This window comes from Struthio camelus, chromosome 3, assembly GCF_040807025.1.
Source record: "Struthio camelus isolate bStrCam1 chromosome 3, bStrCam1.hap1, whole genome shotgun sequence".
Classification (NCBI taxonomy): Eukaryota; Metazoa; Chordata; class Aves; order Struthioniformes; family Struthionidae; genus Struthio; species Struthio camelus.
In genome coordinates, this window is record NC_090944.1 from 65,147,340 (window position 1) to 65,168,517 (window position 21,178).

Here is a 21,178-nt window from a genome sequence, read left to right on the forward strand (position 1 = left end):
ACAGATAAGTTTAGCTACCTTTCAAAAACATGTCAGCAACCCACACATAGTTCAGTTGCTTTCTAGCAGACAAAACATCTCCTGCTGTAACAGTGTCAAAAAGAAATCTGAAATATAAAAGACACTTACTTTCTCTTCCATCTTCTTTTTCTCCTCACTAGATTTGTTTGACATTTGCTTAAGAAATTCACCGAGTTGTAATTCCTTATTCTCAGCTGCTGCAATCTTTCGCTCAAGCTCCTCAAGGTGCGATGTTGGTCTTTCTGAAAACTGAGGTTGCAACGATGTGCTCTCATACTGTGGTTGCTTATAAAAAAAAAGAAATAAAATAATCATACAAGTGTTCACTACTTCAGTAGCACAGCAGAAAACATTCCTTCCACTGTCAGGAAGGATGGGGTTTGATTTTCAAATACTAAAACATGTGGCAGCAGTACGTATTTCAGGAGCCTTCATTATGTGGAGTAAAATATAAGCTGGACATCTCTGCGTTCACAGTGCATACAAACGAACATTGTGGTGCTATTTCCCCCTCAGATTAACAGGGGCAGGAGGGTGTCTTCAAAAGAGGAGGAAAAAAAAAGGAGGTGGGAGGGGGCAAACAAGGAAGAACCATTTCCAAAACAAATCACTGCCACTGCATTAAGATACCATCCCACAAAAACGCTCTGCAAAATGACTACGAATGTATTAAAATAGGAGATGCCCAAACCTCACAGATCATTCTTAAGCAGAGTGTTAATACTAGTCAAACTTCAGAGCCATCCCTGAGGTGCAGAAGGGTGCAGTGAATAGCCCGAGACGACACAGTGATAAAGCTCCAGGCAGAAGGTAGGAGGCCTCCTGCCTTCTGTCCTGTCTAGTAAAACCTGGCTTTCCACTTCACGCAACTAGGTATCAATCTTCTGCTTCCACTGACAGCACAGAGACAAGTTCAGAGTGGAAATTCACTGCATGAGGGACAAAAAGAACCTGAGATACACCCCACCAGGCTTTCAGGTTCATTATTTTTTTAAAAAATTGGTATACGTAAAGAAATTTTACAGACAGTCCTTTTGAATTAATAACGTTCCTTCAGGAAAGCGGATGCAATATCCCTACGTATTCACAATTTACTGACACAAACCATTAGAGATTTTCACTTGAAAATTAACCTAAGTCAGTAAACAAATCAAGTAGAACTCCTAAGACCCTTTATAAGCTCAAAATTTTTGTTTAATTATGAACGATGAAAAGAATCTACTGTTTTAAAGTGTATTATGGTATACTAAGATACGTATGCTAAAATTTCAATTTCTGCAATGTTTTTCAATATCTGAATCTAGCCAGAATTTAAGTATTTTATAAAGGAATTTCTGGAAGCATCAAAAGCCAAACTGCACATTCCTAGATGTCTGAGAAAATTCCTAAATACTTAACTTCACACTGAGGCTCCACTTGAGTCTCTCTTTCCTACCCTACACAAACTGGAGTCTTATCTAGCTCTGCCATTCTAAGGCAAAAGACGTTATTAATTGATTAATTAAGACATTATTAATTAATGTTATGCAGAAGTACGTTAGCTGAGATTCTGGTGCAGCATTTGTGACAAAAAAGTAATAAAAGAGGGACAGATTAACTATTTCTTTGCATATCTGCCTTGAACGTTCTCTTTCTATGAGTGCTTTTAGATATGCCTCAGTGCTGAGATGCAATTTGTGTGCCATAGTACCCACAGCCCTCAAATGAATCTGCACTTGGTCACTAGCCTATGCTACCTCATCTTTATACTTGCTGATATTTGTGCTAGCTAGACTGAAACTAGAACAGATACACCCAAAATACCACACCTTTCCTTTGAAACTAAGATATTCCCTAGGAGTACTAAACCATATCCTACTCCAATGTCTTGTGCAAAAGTACTCCACCAGCCTCTATTTGACTTTTCACATCTCTTCCACTTATTTTACGGTTACTATCTCCCTAGCACCATTTCCTTTTGCGTTGTACCTCTTTCTCCTCTTCAGAAAAACCTTTCTCAGATGTTTTCTGATATTCCCTTCCTGAAACACTCCCCTTCAACATCTCCCTGCATGTCCAGGCTATGTGCACACTGTTACAATCCCTCATTCTTACCCCATATTTATTATGTTTCAAAACAAATCTGTATATGATATTAACATAAATTAGACTTTTGCAAATATAAAGTGAATTACAACACTTACAGGACAGTCTTCTCTATGCAAGTTACAGCTATACAATTACACACCTACCTATCAGTTATAAAAACTTTGCATTTTGGCCTGCAGAAAATAGGCAACATGCTTTCAGATGTCAGTTCCTGGGCAGAAGCACACTTCACTAACAGAAAAACATCCATCTTACCTGAAAATCAGTCATGTAAGGTTCTTCACAGTTCACAAGATGGCTCAGTCTTGCATGTTGAGCTCGTAATTCATTTTCCCTTATCTTCTGATGTAAATTGTTAATTTGCTGCTTTTGCCTGTAATATACAGATTTCAAAAGAAAGGGGATAGAACAGATATTGAGATAACATAACAGTCTTTAGATTTACACTGTAACAATGCTATTCAACCTACTTTCTCTCTCCCATGTTGTCCAGTGAAGCAGTAACAAATACCACAGACAGTCAAATTATGTATTTCATAATCCTGAACCTTCATTAACTGTGGGCTTTCTCCACTGTATCCAGAAGGAAACTAACGTAGTGTAACTCTACAGCCGGAATCTTACCAGGATATGAACTACTAAACTATAGCTGCACGCAACTTCTACATTAAGCATACCCCAAATGACCTATTTTCAAATGAGAATAGTAAGTAAACTGTAGAAATATAATTTGAAAACTCTTTTTTGGGGGGAGAATGGTAATTCTGCCATCGTTTACTCCTCTCACCAAAAGCGCACACAGGAAAAAGCTTGTGAAAACAAACAAAACACACCATTTCACTTGGCCCTCTGCTCTGCACCGTTTCTCTCCATGAGAGCTGACTTTTGTCATAGGCTGGAGAGACTTACAAATCAAAGGGAACAGAAAGAAATTAAAAAGAAAAAGGGATTGTATAAGATAGACAGCATGGCTTTCCCATGAAGTCTTTCTTTTTGCTTCCCTTAAGACCTTTTCAATCAACTGCTTTATGCAAGACATTTCCTGCTACTAGGGTTAAACACTATGCTGCATACTAAACCAGAATTAACCTCTTAAACCAATCACTTGGCCAGTATACACCAGAAACATAATTATATCACTTTTAAATCACAGCTGAATTTGAACTACCATGCCTACAGGGCAAATAGAAGCCAGGTCTCAACTCCAGACAAAGTCACATTAGAGATAGGGAGTTGGAGGTTTGCTATATCCTTCATGGAGAGATGGGCACCTCAATAACTGAACAGGATGAGTTGTCTTACTGACCTATCAGAAATCATTAACATACATAGCTACTTTCCCAATTAATTTAAAAATAATTCTGTGTACTCCTTCAGCTTCACTTCCTTAGTTTAATTTTTACCGTCTTTTTTATACTAAGATACGTTTGCATGCAAGAATGAAATTGTTTCTCAAAACATCTCTAAACATGCAATAGGATTGCATGCATCTCTAAACATGCAATATGATTAGCTCTTCTGGAAATGACGATGCTGAACTGAGATGACTAAATCCAAAAACTTAAGAGCTGATAAACAGCAAATACAGCTTAACTTCAAGAAAATATCTGCCTTTGCACAGACATAAGGGAGTGTCTTAGCCATATAAGTTCTCCTAGCTAGCCATCAGCTGACTGTATCCCAATGATGTGGTTTATAAGAGGAATTCATTATTTAAAAAGAGAGAATGAATATATTAGAAGCTAAACTCTAAGCTCTGTCACAAACGTGATGTAATGTGATGAATCCCTAAAAGCACTCATCTTTCTATGTTGCCTTATTTTTATATCTATAAAGAATTGAGATTAATGGGAAATCAGTTTAAAACAGGATGCAATTCTGTAGTATCTTAAAACAATTCATGCAATGCAATTCATAATACGCAGTTCTGTTTGGGGTCTTTTTGTATGATGGCACTACAAATAAAAAGCCACAAACTTATTTTGGAAGAAGTAGATGAGAAGATTAGGAGAAAGAATATGCTCTTTGCTTGTAGCAGCTCATATATAATGAGCTCAACAGCTTGTGTAATAGCATGAGAAAATATAAAGCGTTGACGAATTTTGTTGCATGCTTGGTTACAGATTGCAAAGTCATTTAGTATGAGATGTCTTAACCCATGATTAAAAGTCATGTTTCCTTTTTTTATCATCTCATTACTTACTGGATAAAATATCTGTTAAAATAACTTTGCCATATTTGTTTTAAAATTATTTAGCCATTTGTCACTCACCCCTGGAGGATACTACATGATTTCCTCTTTGGGGCTGATCATATCTTACCAGCGCCTTCCGTAACAGACGGCAATTCAACAGCCTGAACCAAACATTCTGAAACATTTTTGAACTTCCAACTACATTACCATATTTCCTTTCATAATCCCTTCCCTACCCTACCAAACTCCTGCAGGAAAAAAGTGAAACAAATTAATCCACGACGAAAGAGAGCTGCACTAGCAAAGAGCATGACTATTTTTGCCTCTTCGTTCTGCAAAGGATGATGCTCTCCACCATTCTAACACTTGCCAACAAAACACACAGTACAAATATTTTAAGTCTGCGTAGATCCTGTACAATTTCTTCACGTAACCACCTCTCTTAAAAACGTGATTAACCTCATAGCGCCCAGAAAAAAAAAAAAATTTGAAAACAGACTAGCAGTTACAAGCAAGTTTAAAAAAAAAACACCACAGAAACATATTTACTATTTACATATAATCCTGTAAGTCTTTGGAGACCTCATACCACATGCATTTTATCACTGATGTTGTCATATGCTAAGACAGTTATAAGCCTCTGCTACCCCACAGCTGTTACTACTAATCCACAGCATAACCACGGGCTGTGAGCTTTATTTAAAAGGAGTGCAGAACAGTTCAGACGCTCTCGCAAACCCAGCTTGCGTATGGCACTGGCAACGCTGACCCCAGGGCATGCCTGTTCCCGGTCGATTGTCCTGGCACCTCCAGAAAAACCTTCAGCATTGAGACCCTTTTGAATTTTGACAAATGTTTGCAAACCCTCACCCACTGTTCCCCTTCTCTAATCAGCTGTTGACACTAGCGAGTCTCCCCAGGGGTTTAAGATGTTAAAAAGAGGTGGAATTCATGTTTATTTGCTACAGATACAAGAGTTACCACCCAGCTGCACTCACCTCCCTCCAACCAACTCATTTGCCGGTAATTTTTAAAAAAGACAGGAATTTTTACTGTCTTGCACAGGACTGGAAGTCTCCAGACATTAAGCTCCTCCAAATTTTGCGGTTCTAGAAGCCACCTGTGCATTAACGGGCCGAGGCTGCGGCCAACAGGAGCTCACCCCAAAGACGCTGCTCTGCAGAAACCAGGCCACAGCTCATACCACTAGGTTCAACGACAACACTGTGTCTACTTACCACAAAAATTAGTCCTGCTCACAAATTCCCTGTTTTCTTCTGTGAACGAGTGTTACAATTCTACATTAATGGCAAAACAAGAGCTACTGGCCCATTATGCAAGCTTCCCGGGATGTCTCAAATGATTTCACTCCGTTTCTCTGCCAATCAGAAGATACAAAAGCATTCTTTGTATCTCACTTTAAATTCCTGTCTGGATACCTCTCTCCCATTACCCCCAGGGCTTAAAGAGAAAAGAAAGGGAGGCAATACCCTGCTCTAACCTCTTACAACCAGCCAAAGGGACTCAAAGAGGAGGAAGTTAAAAAAAAAAAAAAAAAAAAAGGGGGGGGGGGAAGCTGCCAAATGCAGGAATAAAAAAGACCCTTTTGAGAGGAGCATTTAGAAGCGTTCACATTTAAACTGATGCATCAAAATGTATGCATCTTTTAACTAAATTTTCTTCTAACTTTTCTATCCATCCTGCGACAAGGACAGCGCAAGGTTGCTTCTCGTGGCGCATCCTGCCTCTGACACTCTTCTCTGCAGACTAAGGTGGAGAAGATTACACGCTAACGCCCCAGGAAGGGTCAGACAAGCTCACCCCACACCAGAGGGCCACGACTCCGCTGACCAAGCTTGCTAGTGTCCCAAGGAAAACAAGTGGTGCCGCTTGACACTTTACCTGGATCCACTCCAATAAGCAAAAAGAAAGGTACAGCCGTAACAGTGAAATATCAACGAGGGAAAAAACACCGATTTGGATTCGTTTGTAGCTCTGTGCTTTGGCTCAAACAATCCTCTTTGGGAACCCCCCTCTCCCCCCAATAGCAGCCAACATTTGACTTAGTACAGAGGACAGGGGACAGTGCAGAACACGGCTCAGCTCAACCGGCAAGCGCCTGGACTGTCTACAGAGACCAGCATTACTAATAAACAAACTGTTCAAGATACAAATTGCTTCTAGGTAGAACGTTAGCATGACATAATCGACTTTCACATCATTTTCTCATGCTCAGATAGGACTAGCTAACCGTAACTGTGGACACAGGCTTACACAGACGCTCACAGGCACACACATCTCAACAGCCCAGTACCACAAGGTTACACATTGTATTCAGCTGGAAATAAACTGCATTACCTGAAACCTGGGACAAACTCATCTGTTCTCTATTAATCCATGTTACCACTGATTGATTCTAACATGAAGGAGTTTTTAAAAACTCATGTCTGCCAGAGAAGCACTTCCTCCTCATAAATCCGTGTAAATTTAAAAGTTAAGTTTCTTAAGAATCCTACACTAGAGGTCAGGAAAAAGGTCCAATATCTTCAAACACTTCAAGGACTTTAGAAGACAGCTTTTTCCACCAGAAAACAGACATTGCTAACTTCATAACAAATCAAACGACAATTGACGCTCACCTTCAAAGATCACGAATTATGGAGAAGTAGCTGCTTTAGGCGAAAATGCATGAACAGATCTCCTCAGAATCGGGACGTAAAGCATAACATAGTACGTGTCCTTCTATAGTACAACTATTTCTTAAGTCCATGACACAGTTAGAGGTATCCTGCTTTGTTTTGTAGCTTAAGAAGCTGGACACTAATTTTCATATCCCTTTGTTTTAAGGGCATGATCTCTTGGGAGACAAGTCCAAACGTGCAGAGTACTGATAGGGAGAGAGATCAGCAGTACACAAAGTCCTAAAAACAATGCAAATACATTTTCCGTAACTCAGAAGATAAAAAGGCCAAGGACTTCTGGTATCACTGAGGCTCGGGAATGAAAACGGCCCCAAATTTCTTATGCAGCAAAGTCTGTTTTTTTGCAAGGCACTTTAAATGTCTGCGGTTCAAAGCAAACGCTACCTTTCCACCAGTCACAGAAGTTAATCTTGACAAGAAGATGGGAACACCACCTCTGGGAGTCAAGAGGCAATCTCTAGTCTGGAGGGATTGCTACTTTTTTTAATTGACCATTTTTCTAAATTGCACAGAAGCTTGAAATGCTAGTCCGGCCCCTGGGAGGTCAGTTAGTGGTGAAGTACAGGGAGGCCAGTTAAAAGCACAGTCAATAACTACGCTGTATCAAATGTTTTCTGCTATTTAGTCAAGCTGGGTGTTAAAAAAGAGCGGGATACAGAGACAGCTGTCTGCTCAGAAAGGACTGCACGCTCCCTCCCACTGCAGGAGTTTTTCAACTTGTGCTGTCTCCTGACACAACAAACACTGAGCAAGCCTTGCATTTCCCCTGTTCTCATCTATGCCAAAAATGAGAACTTTCTAAAAAAAAAATAAAATAAAATAAAATAAATCTACAGAATAGAAAGCAGCTCAGCAGCCTCTCCACAGGAAAAGAGCTGGGATTACAGCTGGTCGCAACTAAATGCAAGTCAACAATGCTGTGTTGCAAAAAAAGTAAATATCACAGGAGAATGGTCTGTACGATGCACTGACACGCAGCAGAAGGGAGGCCTCAACTGTCCTATTTGGACACTTCAGGAAAGATGTGAATCACGTGGAGAGAGTCCAAAGAATAACGAAAGCTACCAGAGGTCTAGAAAACATGACCTGTGAGACAAGACTGAGACACATCAGGAAAAGTCTTCTGATGTTTAACTAATAAATTACCAAACTATCCAACCTAGAAAGATGGTAGAACATCTGTTACTAAAGGCTTTTAAGCATAGGTTACATAAACATCTATGAGGAATGATATAGCTATAGTTTATCCTCCCTGGGGCCTGGCAGATGGATCAGATAGGTCCTTTCTAGCCCTACTTTCTTTCATTATTGCCAAACTTTAGGCTATTATGTAAAATCTAACAAAAGACTGTTAACAATTTCCATTTCATTGATATTAGTAGTATTCACGAGTGAAAAGGTGACATTTTAAAACAGCTAAAATAATTATTCTATAGCAAAATCATCCTGAAAGTTTACTAGTTCAAGATGCAAAAACCTCAATCACAAATCATCAACGCAACTAGCAATATTAAGAAAAAATAAATGTATTTTTTTCAAGTTATTATTGTGTGCAAACATATTTTACACAGCAAGATACTCTGAGAGGGTTCCTTACAGCCTTACTGCCTGCACAGAACTCCCATTTTCACATGCCTTCATTCATATCTAGGGTGGCATAAAACTTTTAACATGAATTCTTTAGAAATTACTGCATAAATATGTCATTCAAGCAGATAATACGTTAATAGTGAAGAATTTAACAAAGCATCCCAAAATCAAAAGAACTGCAGCTTTACATTAGCAGTAGCAGGGATATTATTAAAACACATGCAGTTTGATGTCAACAAATCAAGAGAGGGCAATTTGACAAAAAGGAAAAACAATTAATTCCATTGTCCAAATCAAAACATTTAAGTGCAGTTTCTCTACGGATGGAGAGCTAATGATTTAGCAGCCGTCTTAAGAATTTAGAAGTTATTATGCACTGAGGAATGAGAGCTATTGCCTAAAATTATAGCTTTTATATCTATCTTTCCTTAAAAAGCAGTTTGAATGCCCCTAAGCTGACTGGAAGAGAACATTGTGTTATTCTCAGCAGCTTATGTCATATGTTCAGATATTTGGCGTTTACTCACATACCCTCTCTGTGCAACCCTTGCCAACCAAGCAGTGCCAATACCACGTTGGAGACATCTACAGTGGCAGGCCAGTCTTAGAGACATTCCCAATCTTACCAAACGTTATAATTTCAGCATTGCTGGTGTACTGAGTGCAGGAACGACACAAAGAATTGAAGCGTAACACTGTACTTTACTAAACCAACACAAACACTGCTGGCTCCCTCTGGTGCTAAATACAACGTAGCGTTACATATTAAACTCCTACAGTAGTAAGGCAATGAAATAATCCAGTTTTTGTACAGTGGGCGACAGACGTTCTAGTAATAAGTTTTATAGCTGCAGATTCTTGTTACAGACAAATCCTTATTCACAGCCTGTACCAACACATGTTATGCAGGGAAAAAAAAAAAAAAACCCATCACACACCTCTCAGAAGGCAGTTGTGTTTGCGTGCACAGGCATGCAAGGCTTCCTTCCTCACACCTCATCTTCCCTCTCCAAAAGCAGGGTGGGAATCTCATTTTTTTAGAGCAGACTTAAAAACAGATTTCAATCTCTCATCAGTTAAATGGGCAGGAATCTCTAGGGCAGCTTTGCTCTAGATCCACTGAAACAAAACCACTCCTATACCCACCCATTTAAGCTACTATGTCATCTGCGCTTAAAATATGCAAACAGACTACACATGTCAAATGGATTTTAACCAATCTCTTAGTAAATGTGATGTTCAGCGGAGTGTATACAATGAAAACGAAGCTACTCATTACATTTTAGGAAGCCTAGTGTCTGTTTTTTTTTTTTTTTTAATTCTACTCATGCCTTTCAATTTCCAGCGACAAAAAAAGCCATCCAAGAACGTCAATGTACACATTATTCTCTGCATCTTTTTAACAACACTTTGAAACTCGTTTGCAGCTATTCCAAGCTATTAGACTGCAGATGTAAAATAAGGAAGTTCAGTAATCTAATCCGGAAGGGCTAGACTTTCATTGCCTTTTTGTTGTAGTGTGGAAAGAAGGGAGGCAGGCAGCAGGCTTCTGTTTCCTTTTCTTCTCTCTCCACCCCCCCCAATAAATAAATAAATAAAGGTAGAACAGCTTAAGGAAACTGTTAGGCATGGAGCCTGCAGGGCCTACGCATCAGCAGACCTGGGAATCGCTGCGCAGAAGAAGGCACATGGTGCAAAGCGATGTTAATCTCCTTCACCTCCTGCATTACTGGTGCCCTGGTGCAATACGCAACAACAGAAGAGGGTGCTTTAACCAAAAAACACTTTGATGAAGACCCTACGGTTAAAACTGCAGTTGGTGACAACAGCAAGATAAGGGGGTTTCCAGTATACTTCTTTTCATCCAGCTTTGCCTTGTACCTGCCAGCAGCAGTACAATATTCACAAGCGGGATGCTATACTGTTCCACCAGTTTCCAGACCCGAGGTTCATACGTCTCTCCCAAGTTTCTTTCCCCTCCAGAATTAAACTAGCCTTGCCGACATCTTCCAGTTAGCCATTTGTAAATTCACATTAGATATGATTTCAAGCAATTAAACTTTTTAAACTTCCATAAGTTTAAACCACAAATGAAGCAATAATTCAGCAAACACCTATTAGCAAAACCTCACTCAGTAAAAGAAATGCTCCTCCACTCCCTCAAAGCATGAAGTTTGCAATTTAAATACCATCACCTTGAATTACAATGAACCACATTTAGCAATGTTAAGCTTTTATATATTTATTTTACGCTGCTATTCCCAAGTTAAGTCATATTCTGAAAAGAAGTTTTAGGTAGGTTCAAGTAAACAAAGACCAGGAGCCGAAAGACCTATGTTTATTCCCCAATACCGTCTTAACTCTCAGTGCCACGGCCTGTGCCACCCAAGCGACTTAGCTGTAAAACCTGGATAACATGAAGTTTGAGCTTAGTGCCCTGAAGAAAGATATTACTCATGCTTAAGAATTATGAATATCAAATTTAGTAATAAACATAATACAAAACTAGTGCTTTGCAATAGCATTCTATTTCTAGGTTTTTAGATAGCAACTATATTTTATATTCTCCAAGAGCGGAGACAATAATATTTTATTTGTCGTAGAAGACTACATCTCCTTCAAAAAAAAAAAAAAAAAAAGAAAAATCTGTTTAAAAATCTTCCCTTCTAAATATGCAGCATCATTTTGTACTAATTTAACATACCACAAGTTATCAATTTAAAATAGATTTTATTTCTTTTTCAAATCATTACTTTTAATGCAAGTATTTTGCCAAAATGGAGGCTTACTATTCACAAAAGAGCCTTTTCTGTAGTGTATTTGTAAATTACAGTAATGTAATTTAACACCTGCTTAATGCTAGCACTAAGGAGTAGCTACATTTGCTACTTAAAGCAAATGAATGTAAAATCACTAACTGGTCTTTATTCACTTTAATAGCTTCCAGAATGCATCCTGTCTTTTCAGCCGCATGAAGCGGAATCATCTCAACTGACTTCTGTAAGAAAACCAGAGAGAATTGTATTCTCTATCATTAAGTCACATAAAAAAAATATGTCTTGCAGAAAAAAAAAAAACCTTACACATAGCCATTGGATATCAATAAATAGCTTTTCTCCCTCTGTATAGACAGTATCAAGCAACATCAGCACGTAACTAGGTTGCAAGTTGTCACTTCAGCCAAATGAAACTTCACCTTTGGCTGAAAACACATTTTCAGTGTGAGAAGAATAACGTGAGCTGAAGTTTTAGCTGCCATTGTATAACAAAACTTCACGTAGAGGATGATATGCCCAGCAGAGGTGCCAAAGGCAGCCCCTAGGCACCAAGAGACAGGCTGCAGGTTCTACAGCATTACTATCGATACAGCGAGCCTGGAAAAATTACTGCAGTTTAGACAGCCCTGAAGCAGCTGATCAAAAGGCTCTGACAGAGGAGCTCTCTGCAACAGCTGAGGATGTTTCTGTTCCAACTGCTATCCCTTTGGGAAATCCCCACCTCCACAGCAGAGCAGGATGGTGTGCCCACAGCTCAGCCACTGCACTCCACAACTGTGAAACATGCTAAACCTGGACAATTCCTTGCTCTACTGCAGGTCATTAGAGCTCTTGGTTGTTCATAACCTGGGCCTTTTTATTCACCAACAACCTGCAAGTAGGACTTGGGATTCTAGGTTGTCTCTCCAACGCCTGCCTATAAAATCTACCATGTGCTAGGGTTTAAACTACCACATTGCTGCATTCAAAGAGGATCAGATAAGAAAGACCATGTTTTCCCATTCTGTAACAATCAGGAAGGCTGAGATGACATGGCCCAATGAAACAGATCATACACAAGCCTAATCCTCCTGATCCCAAAGTAAATTGCACCAAAGTTATCTACTTCCACCCATTAAATGAGAGGAACTATTAGATGGAACTATAAAAACCTTCACAACAGATGCCTATCATTCCTGTGATTAACATACCTGCTTTACACAGTGCTCCTCATGCTGAGGGCAAAGCCTCAATAAGAGGGCAGGGCACAACTATTTCAAGATGAGAAGAGCCACTCCTCTTCTAACCAAGAGCCAAAAGTTTATTATTAAAATATAGACTAAGACAAACTATAATTATGTCAACTATAAAAATATCCTTCTTAGATGTCCTAATGCAGCTTCTGAGGACATCTTTATTGTAAGCTTCATTAGGGTAAAGCTCTTAAAAAAATAGAAATAAAAATATAAGGCAGCACACCCAGAGCGTATTTTCCTCATTAAGACTTCAATTCATCTAAACACCAAGAACTCCAGAAATTACTTCAGATGTACCAGAAACTTTCAGCTGTGCATTGCTGTCATGACCTATTTCAGACTGATAGCAATTTCAATATGAAACAAAGTATTTACTTACATACACATAGTAGGTTTATTATCTGAGTAACTTCTACAAACATTCAAATAGGATTTTACCTGTTGCACGTTTCCATAAAGGCCATTTTCTCAGCGCTTTCTCAACTGGTTTCAAATATAGTGAATTTCTCTACTTGCCATGGAAAAGAAAACCATTAAAATGCAGTTTACCAAGTTTCATCCCTTCGGTTACTTTCGAAGACCAGTACAAGCAGAAAGACGTCTGACACAAATCCCCAGACTTTCAAGAAGCTAAGCTAGGTAAGCCGAGAGCACAACTGGCTATTGGTCTCACTCTCTCTTTTCCATTGCAAAGGCACTAAACCCCTAAGTAAATATCCAACTTTGTAAAAGACTTTTAGCCAATCTTATTGCCTTGCAAGGACTAGGTCCCACATATTTGTGCATAAATATTTGCGCATAAATATTTGCTAGCCTGAAACCTAAACACTTTCCTGAATAACCAGCTCTCCTGAAAGTCAATTTTAATATCATAGCTTTTATGGCTAGTCAATGCAGCCAGAGCAGGTTACTCACCGATCGATTACAATCTCCTTCTGTCTTAGCAGCCCTTCTTTTATTTTCATTAGAGATTCCCAGTTGCTGAAGTCCCGATAGCTGGTAGCTGGGTAACTCTGACGAGATGTTCCGGTCAGCACCTGCACAAAATAATTGCATTATTAATCTCCAAAACAGTAATAGTTATCAATGTCTTAGATACTATGGAATTCACCAAGCAGTTTACTGTGTCAGAAACACAACATTTGTTTCGCAATTTATCCAGTTTTGCTTTACATAAAACAAGCTTATTTGAAACAAACAAACAAACTTTGTTTAAACAAACTTTAGTCCTGTGTCACTGGTTTAAAAATTATTTTATCATTTCTCTACAAATGAATTCACAGTTCTGAAAGCAGTCTGAGTTCAAAAGCTCTTTCAGAATTGGAATACGTAACTAAGTCAAATGCCACAAAACATGTGGCTCTTGCTACAATTTTTGTAGTTCTACACAGCAAGAGAGCTTGATCGCTTTAGGCCTGCTGCTATGTGCAGGTAACACTTACCCTACTTCTTGGACTTTCCCCTGGAACTTTAGCATACAGAAGAAAAGGAATTCTCTAAATTTACATGTGTTTGAAATATAGAATGTGGAAACATAATTCTGGTTAAATTCTAACCTTTTCCAATAAAAGCTTCACATGTAACAGATTTCAAGCTTTCCATTCATCTTCACAAAACCCAGGCTATGTGTCTCACTGCAAACGGATCTGAAGCTTACAGTCAAACTGAGCATGAACCAACATCATCATGCCTCAGAAGAACAGTAAATAACAAACTGGGATGCCTGTAAAAGATATTATGAAGTTCTATTTTGCATGTGAAAAAACTGAGCTGGAACACGGTGTTTCATTACAGGTTACCGCTGCAAGAAAAAATGTATTTGTATAATAAGAAAGCCTTCTAACTGTAAGGACTCTGAAATACTAAAGCAGATTGCCAGAAAGGCTGCTGGTTCTCCTCCCAGTAGGTTTTCAGAGCAAGTCAAACAAATACCTGTTTAGAATACACGTAATGGTATTCCTGCCCACTCGAAGGCCTTTCTGACCTTATTTTTCTATTAAGATATTATCACCAACTTCCACCAAAGTTCCCGAAAAGGCCTACTCTATTTGTGCTACTGTATAACGAAGCAGCCATCAGCATCTTCTTTTTTTTTTTTTTTTTTAATTTCTAAAGGTTTCTGTTTTACAAGATCCAGAGCATTCACAAATTGCGTTCATTTTATACATGAAAAGTGTGATGTTTAATTCAGACACAAAATGGAAAAGAATTCGTATAATGGGAATAGACCTTATATAATTCTGTATGGTAAACAGGCTTTCATTTTGAGAAGACTAAAATAACTTAATGAAGATAAAGGTTCTAGTTGATGCTCTGGATTGGTAACAAAACAGCAACGTTTTTGTAAGTCGTCTTGTTTGACAAGGGTAACACCACGTGTCAATGTTTAAGTTTATTCATAGGTAAATGGGTGGTTGTTGAAAAGTACCCCATGAAGTCAATGAATTTTGGCAGGCATATTAACATGCCGGACTTTTCATAAACTAGTGGCACAAGGGATGATAGATACCTGAAAGATGGGTTAAAAATCAGCCGGCTACACTCCCATTGTAGTAGACGGAGAGAAACAGACATCACTAAAGGGCAATTCAGTTCATCTCAAAATTGAGGTATTAAAACAGATAGGATCACTCTTCCTGCTAGAGGAGTCTATTTCTCCATGTTGACTAGAGAGAAAACTCAGCTATCTAGTTCAGGCTTTGACAATCACCTGGTAAATATCTGTACAAGTTTGAAGACTTTTCCACTCAGCAAAGATCACATCAACATCCCACAAAATGATCCTCTACCTAGATTTTCCAAGGTTTAGATATCTAAAGGAAGAACAGGAATAGGGAACTATAGTCCCTGCAGTCTTGCAAGGAACTGGTTCTTTCTCAAGTTGGTTGAGACAGAGGTTTTCCAAAACGACAAATGATGGTTAACTGTGATCTAATTTAATTTGACTAAGCTTGTACAGCTATCGATTCTTCTCTGGGTCTTGGGGAGGGAGGCAAAGCCAAGGAACCAAGGTTACTGAACCAAAAGCACAGCAGGTGAGGTAGACACATCTTTATATCTGTATTAGGAAGCCACAAGAGGGAAGATGTACGTTAGGACTTCTGTGATAAGATCGTAGTACCTCATCATCAAGAGCCACGGTGTATTTTCCCATCTTCCACCCATTTCTTTAATCACTGGAAGAAAGATTTCGCTTGGTTTTTATTATCTGGGATGCATCCTGGCCTGTTTTACCTTGTCATGTTTTTGGAAGACAGCAGGAGGAGCAGGGAGTGAAAATACGGCTAAATCTATTTTAAAAACTTAAAACAGACTTTTTTATGACAAAATGTTTTTACTCACATTTGCTTGTAAAGTTTTAAACTGCATTGGAAATTATGATCACCTACATTAAGAATGATACATATCATCAACTATTTAAATTAGATGAATAACACTCAAGTAATACCTGCTTCTTGTCAAAGCTTAATGGGAATTATAACTCTGAATGGAGAGAAATCATTGGCTAAACCCTAGAATCTCAACACAATGAAGTCAGGAACCAGCTCCTGACAGCTGCAGTCCTTCTGCAAGATGAAAGAGAGTATTTTTTCCTATTTAGTTTTGTTCATTTCAATCCCTAGCTCACTAAAGTTGATAAAATGGAGCTGAAAAAGCAGAAATATATTTTCCGTCTTTTAATTTTTAACTTAAAATTAGGTATAAGATGACAAGATCTAGTAGTTCTAAAATCTTTTAAGACTAACAAAAAAATCCCAACAAGTTCAACTCATTCACTTATGTATTTCCTTTGCTTAACAAACTGGATAGCTTTAACAGTAACATTTGTTACAAATGATGTTTTTCTTTCAATTCTACAAAGTAAAAATTTAATACCAATTTCTGGCCAAAAATAAACTGAAAAAACTAACTGGACATCAGCTATTTTCAAAAAAAGCAAGCAAAAAACCCAAAATAAAATAAAAATATCCCAAACCCCAAAACAATACCAAAAAAAAGTGGATGCTTTAGTGTAGACTGTGTACCCTACCCTCCCTGACAACAAAGGTCCAGGATAAGGTCCATATAAGTACTACAACTTTAATGAAAAGGCCATCTTGACAGGAAAAGCAGTGCTTTTTGAGGAAAAGTAAAATATGAGTAAATATTAAAAGCAAGTTTTATTCCAAAATGGTTAACTGTATTCCCTACAATTTATATTAATCTTTCTTTGCCCTATGCACATTCATGATTACGTCCCACAAACAAAATGAAACACAGAGGGCATTTGAAAATGCTCCCAAATAACCTGCCTAATAAAGAGTCTCACGCAATTGCTCCCCGGAACATATTCTACATTTGAAAGTTTTGTGAGAATAAAATTTGTCACTTCTGCAATTTCTAGTGAATACTTCCACTAATACTATGCTAGTTCAAGGAAGTTACGTTAAAGACGGTACTGCACTCTACTGGGAGGTGAGGAGTGGAAAGGGCAAAGTGCTGCTTGGATTAAGAGCTATGACAAACCTGTTGACATGTGAGACTGACTTAACAGTTCTCTTGCCTTGTTTTTCACGCACAATGATCAATATTAATATTATTACAAAACCCTGAATTGGTGATATCGCCCTGGCTTTTTTTGTTTGGGAAGTGGTCTTATGAAAGATACAAAGTGGTGATTCTTCTGATAAGTAATGCATGTGCAGAGCATTTAAGGATCTCTAGATCTAAAAATCAATCTGATCTGGGTCTGCGAATCTAGACCGGATAACTTCAAAGTAGTCTTTGGTGCTTACATAATACCTTAGGATTTTCACAGAGTCTTCTGTATTAGAGTTATCCATGTCACTGGTTGAATTACTGCGCACCAGTACAAAACTAGTTCAGTGAAAGTCTCCTTTAGTCATACATGTCATGCCGTGCAGAAGAGTGACATCAGTAGCTACCACTGTCCTTTGCCTCATGAGAAGTTTTCCTTCGCTTATTCTCCCACCGTAGTGCTAAAAGCTTTTCTCTGTTCAATTCAAGAGCCTTGGGTTACAGTCAAAAAAGAGAAAGCTGGACTAGATACTTACTCATTTTTCCTTGCTTCTCAGAGCCAGAAATTCCATCTCTACCCAAAAAAACTTCAATAGCTTGACACGATGAACAGCAAATATATGATTTTTTACAGTCTAATCTTCCCACTTATTGAACAAGGTGAGCTTTGTCTTTAAGACTGAACTATAAAAGTGAACTTTCTTCAGAAAAGTAAGTAAGCGAGGACTCAGGGGGGAGAAGATTAAAGACACCTAGGCAATTAGGAACTCATGTGATCCGAAAAAATTTTTGGAAGCCACCAGTGGCTTCTCTAGCAAAATTCTTCAAAGCAAGCCCATTACTTAAATCTAGCACAAATGCAAACTTAATAGTTTACACTAAATTAAATATAAACCCTTCAAATTCAGCATTATAAATGACTATGCAAGAAGTCAATGAAGTATTAAGGCTGCTAAAAAGCAAGGCAATGTTTTGTGAAGTTAAGAATTTTGCCAATCAGAAGCTAACAACAGGTTTTAAAAAATATCTACAGTATATGAGGTCTGCTTAGCTGACTGACCGAAACGTTTTTGACGTTGGAAAATATCCAGTCTTACAGAGTATATGCATGTTGCATATAGCTGTATAACACAACATTATCTTATTGTATTATCTCTATTAGCTGTGTGCTTCATCACTCCAAACAGACAAAAAAATATTTGTTTCTGATATCATGTTTCAGCAATTAAAAAAAAAGGCTAAAAATACTTCTCAGCACTACCCAGAATAACAAGACACTTAACACCATGTGCTCGTAAACGAGTGGACTACTCCCAACAGCTTTCTAGATGCTTTGAATTGTTTGGTAGCACACAGGTGGTTCACTTACATCTGAGAATTTTGACTCCTAAGGACATCAAACCAAATAGTGAGAGCAAGATACATTTTTAGGACTCAAGCACAGAAAACCATCCACAGCTCCAAGTACTCAACTCGGATCCTCCACAACTACAAACAATACACAGCATTCTTTTCTATCTGCCCTAGAAAATACAACTATTTTTGTCGACTGGCACCTCTTCCAGGCATATCAAGCCTGGACTGAGAACATCTGCTCAGTTAAAACATTATCCTTTGCACAGTGGCGTCCAAAGGTCCTCACTAGCTTGTTTTTTGACAAGGGCTTGGCCTTGACTTTCAGGACCTGGCAAGCCTTCAAGCCACTGCTGAGACACTGCTTGCTGTTGGGGGAAGAAAAAAAAAAAAAAAAATCTTTGCTGTACTAGCCTATACACAAATATTTATTGCTGGAACACACATTGCTGAGGGATTCCATCACGTATCTTAACAGTGGGAAAATAATTTTCTCGGGACTAGAGGATAACAACATTTGGATAATTTGGGCCAATAACGGCTGTGATTTTAATTATGCTAATTTTAATCATCTTCTCCAAACATGCTCATGGCTTCTGCCTGAAACTGTTCAGCATCTCAGCACAAACTAGCACAACATTCCACATAATAGGTTGTATCACATATTAATGTGAAACCCCCCCAAAAAACAATGGCCAATGTCAAAAAAGCAATGTTTCTTAATTTTTTTTCCCTGAAAGATGTAGTCTAAATAATTTAGCATTGTCTAAGCTCCAACAGTAAATTTCCCATAGCCCATTACTAACAGCTAGCAGAAAGTCAAAAGTTGTACTAAGTGTACTAATCCCTTTTGGCCAAGCGCTTGCAGTTCCCCGAGCAAATACAAAAAACACATTTTTGCAGAGAACATTCTTCTCTCCATAAATTTTATAGGCATTCAGTATTTAGGAGAAAGATAATCCCCTGCATACACAGCTAACCCAAGGTAGAGAATCAGTGCAGCCAATGACAGCAAGAGAACAAGTTCCTTTTGTTTGACTGATAGTTGAGGAAATGAATACGAACCTCCTCGTGGGCCACGCCTTAGGGACACAGCACTTCTCATACCACCTTACCGGACAACGAGGGAGAAAGAAGAGGTGGATGTGGCAGCAGAAAACCCAAACACATTAATAACGCAGAGATCCCTCTTATCATTTCCCCAGCTGTGATGGGAAAAGGTTTAACTCTCTAAAGGCAGAACAGTGGTCACCAATTTGCTCTGCAACTGCTCCATGCCCCAAGCAAAGAAAGAAGAGGAGGACTTATCCATCTCTTCCACCCCCCCACCCAGATGACTTCTTGACATCGGACTGAGCACTTCAGCACACAACTGCTCCTTTGAACGTGGACTATCCCACAAGATCCGCCCTTCTCTTGCCAGCACAGCAAGCCAGGGCTGGTGGCCCTCCTGCAGGAAAGGTGAGAGGAGCCTACAGTGGTTGAAGCAGGCCTTAGTTGTACCTCATTTTAAAAGCAAGGCAGTGAATCATTTTTACAGAAAGGTGTTGTGCCTTGCTGAAACGCACTAGAAAGAACAGCGACCAGGAAGCGTTATACCGCATGCACAGAAGGGGTAAAAAACAAGACTGCGGACCCAACTGACAAATCCTAACTCGTGGTCCACTTGTGACTGTGGACGAGCTGATCTCCAGAAGTCCCTTTTAACTCCAACTAGTCTGTGATTCTGGTGTCTATATTTTACTGCCACCTAATTACTGCTTCACTCTGCTCCACTGTTGCCATTGGAGGGTGACAGTGTTTCTTCTCTGTAAACTATCATCAGTAACATTCTTGGTAGCAACACCCGGGCTGCACCACATTTTGCTATACTTTTACAAATCTAAATCAGTTGTAGGGGTGAGAACACCTAATCTTACCCTTGTACCTTTACTCAACCAGCGGTATGCGTGGGGTTCTTTGGGGGCTTAACATCAAAAAAAATTGTGAGGTACTGAATGATACAGAAGTATCTTTGAGAAGTTAGCATTACCAACAGAGAGTAGTGAAAGCCGGCATGAAAAAAATTTCATAAGTCAGTAAACCTTGGGAAAATTCCAGAACACACTCCAAATTTAATATAGACATGTAAACTGCAAAGTAATTAACATATCAGGGACCATATACTACCAGGGAGAATAAACTTTAGAGGCATTCACAAATTAAACTGCCTGAAAGTAAGCTTAATGCAAGTCTGAATTGCCTAGATATGTCAGGTCACAGAGAAAGGGGGAGAGGGAGGGAATAGGACAGTGACTTTAAATATCTCTGGCATAAACCCAGCTGGAGGAACACGCTCAGTTCTGGGCACCATGTTAGCAGAAAGCCACCGAAATTAATAGAACATGTTCAAACAAGAGTAACTATAATGATTAAGAAGCTTAGACAGACTAATTTATGAAGAAACTTTAGAAAAGCTAAATACCATGGACAAAGGCTGAAGAGACACGAAATCAGTCAGCAAACACTTTCTATTTCTTAGGTTGAAGAACAACATAAACAACCAAATTTAATGCAATGAAATTTGAGATAAGATAATTTGGGATAAGAATATTGGGGGGGGAGGGGAGGATCCAAAGAAAAGGGGAAAAGTAGCCCAAAATCCTCACAATTATGGAAATTAGGAAAGAAATAGGAAATAAAGGGTAAGCCAGTTCTTAT

At 38.7% G+C, this 21,178-nt stretch overlaps 1 protein-coding gene across 13 annotated transcripts in view; it reads right to left on the reverse strand.

The window, feature by feature from the left end:
* Positions 1-21,178, reverse strand: part of CEP85L (centrosomal protein 85 like) — a 160,642-nt gene that overhangs the window by 21,231 nt on the left and 118,233 nt on the right. For all 13 annotated transcript variants that reach the window (XR_011140180.1, XM_068938144.1, XM_009681678.2 and 10 more), the window contains 3 exons: positions 13,523-13,644; positions 2,365-2,482; positions 130-306 (listed from right to left, as the gene is read on the reverse strand). Coding sequence is in view for 12 of the 13 variants with exons in the window: in XM_068938144.1 (XP_068794245.1) it covers positions 130-306; positions 2,365-2,482; positions 13,523-13,644 (417 nt within the window). In the remaining variant the exon portion in view is untranslated. The remainder of the gene's footprint in view (positions 1-129; positions 307-2,364; positions 2,483-13,522; positions 13,645-21,178) is intronic.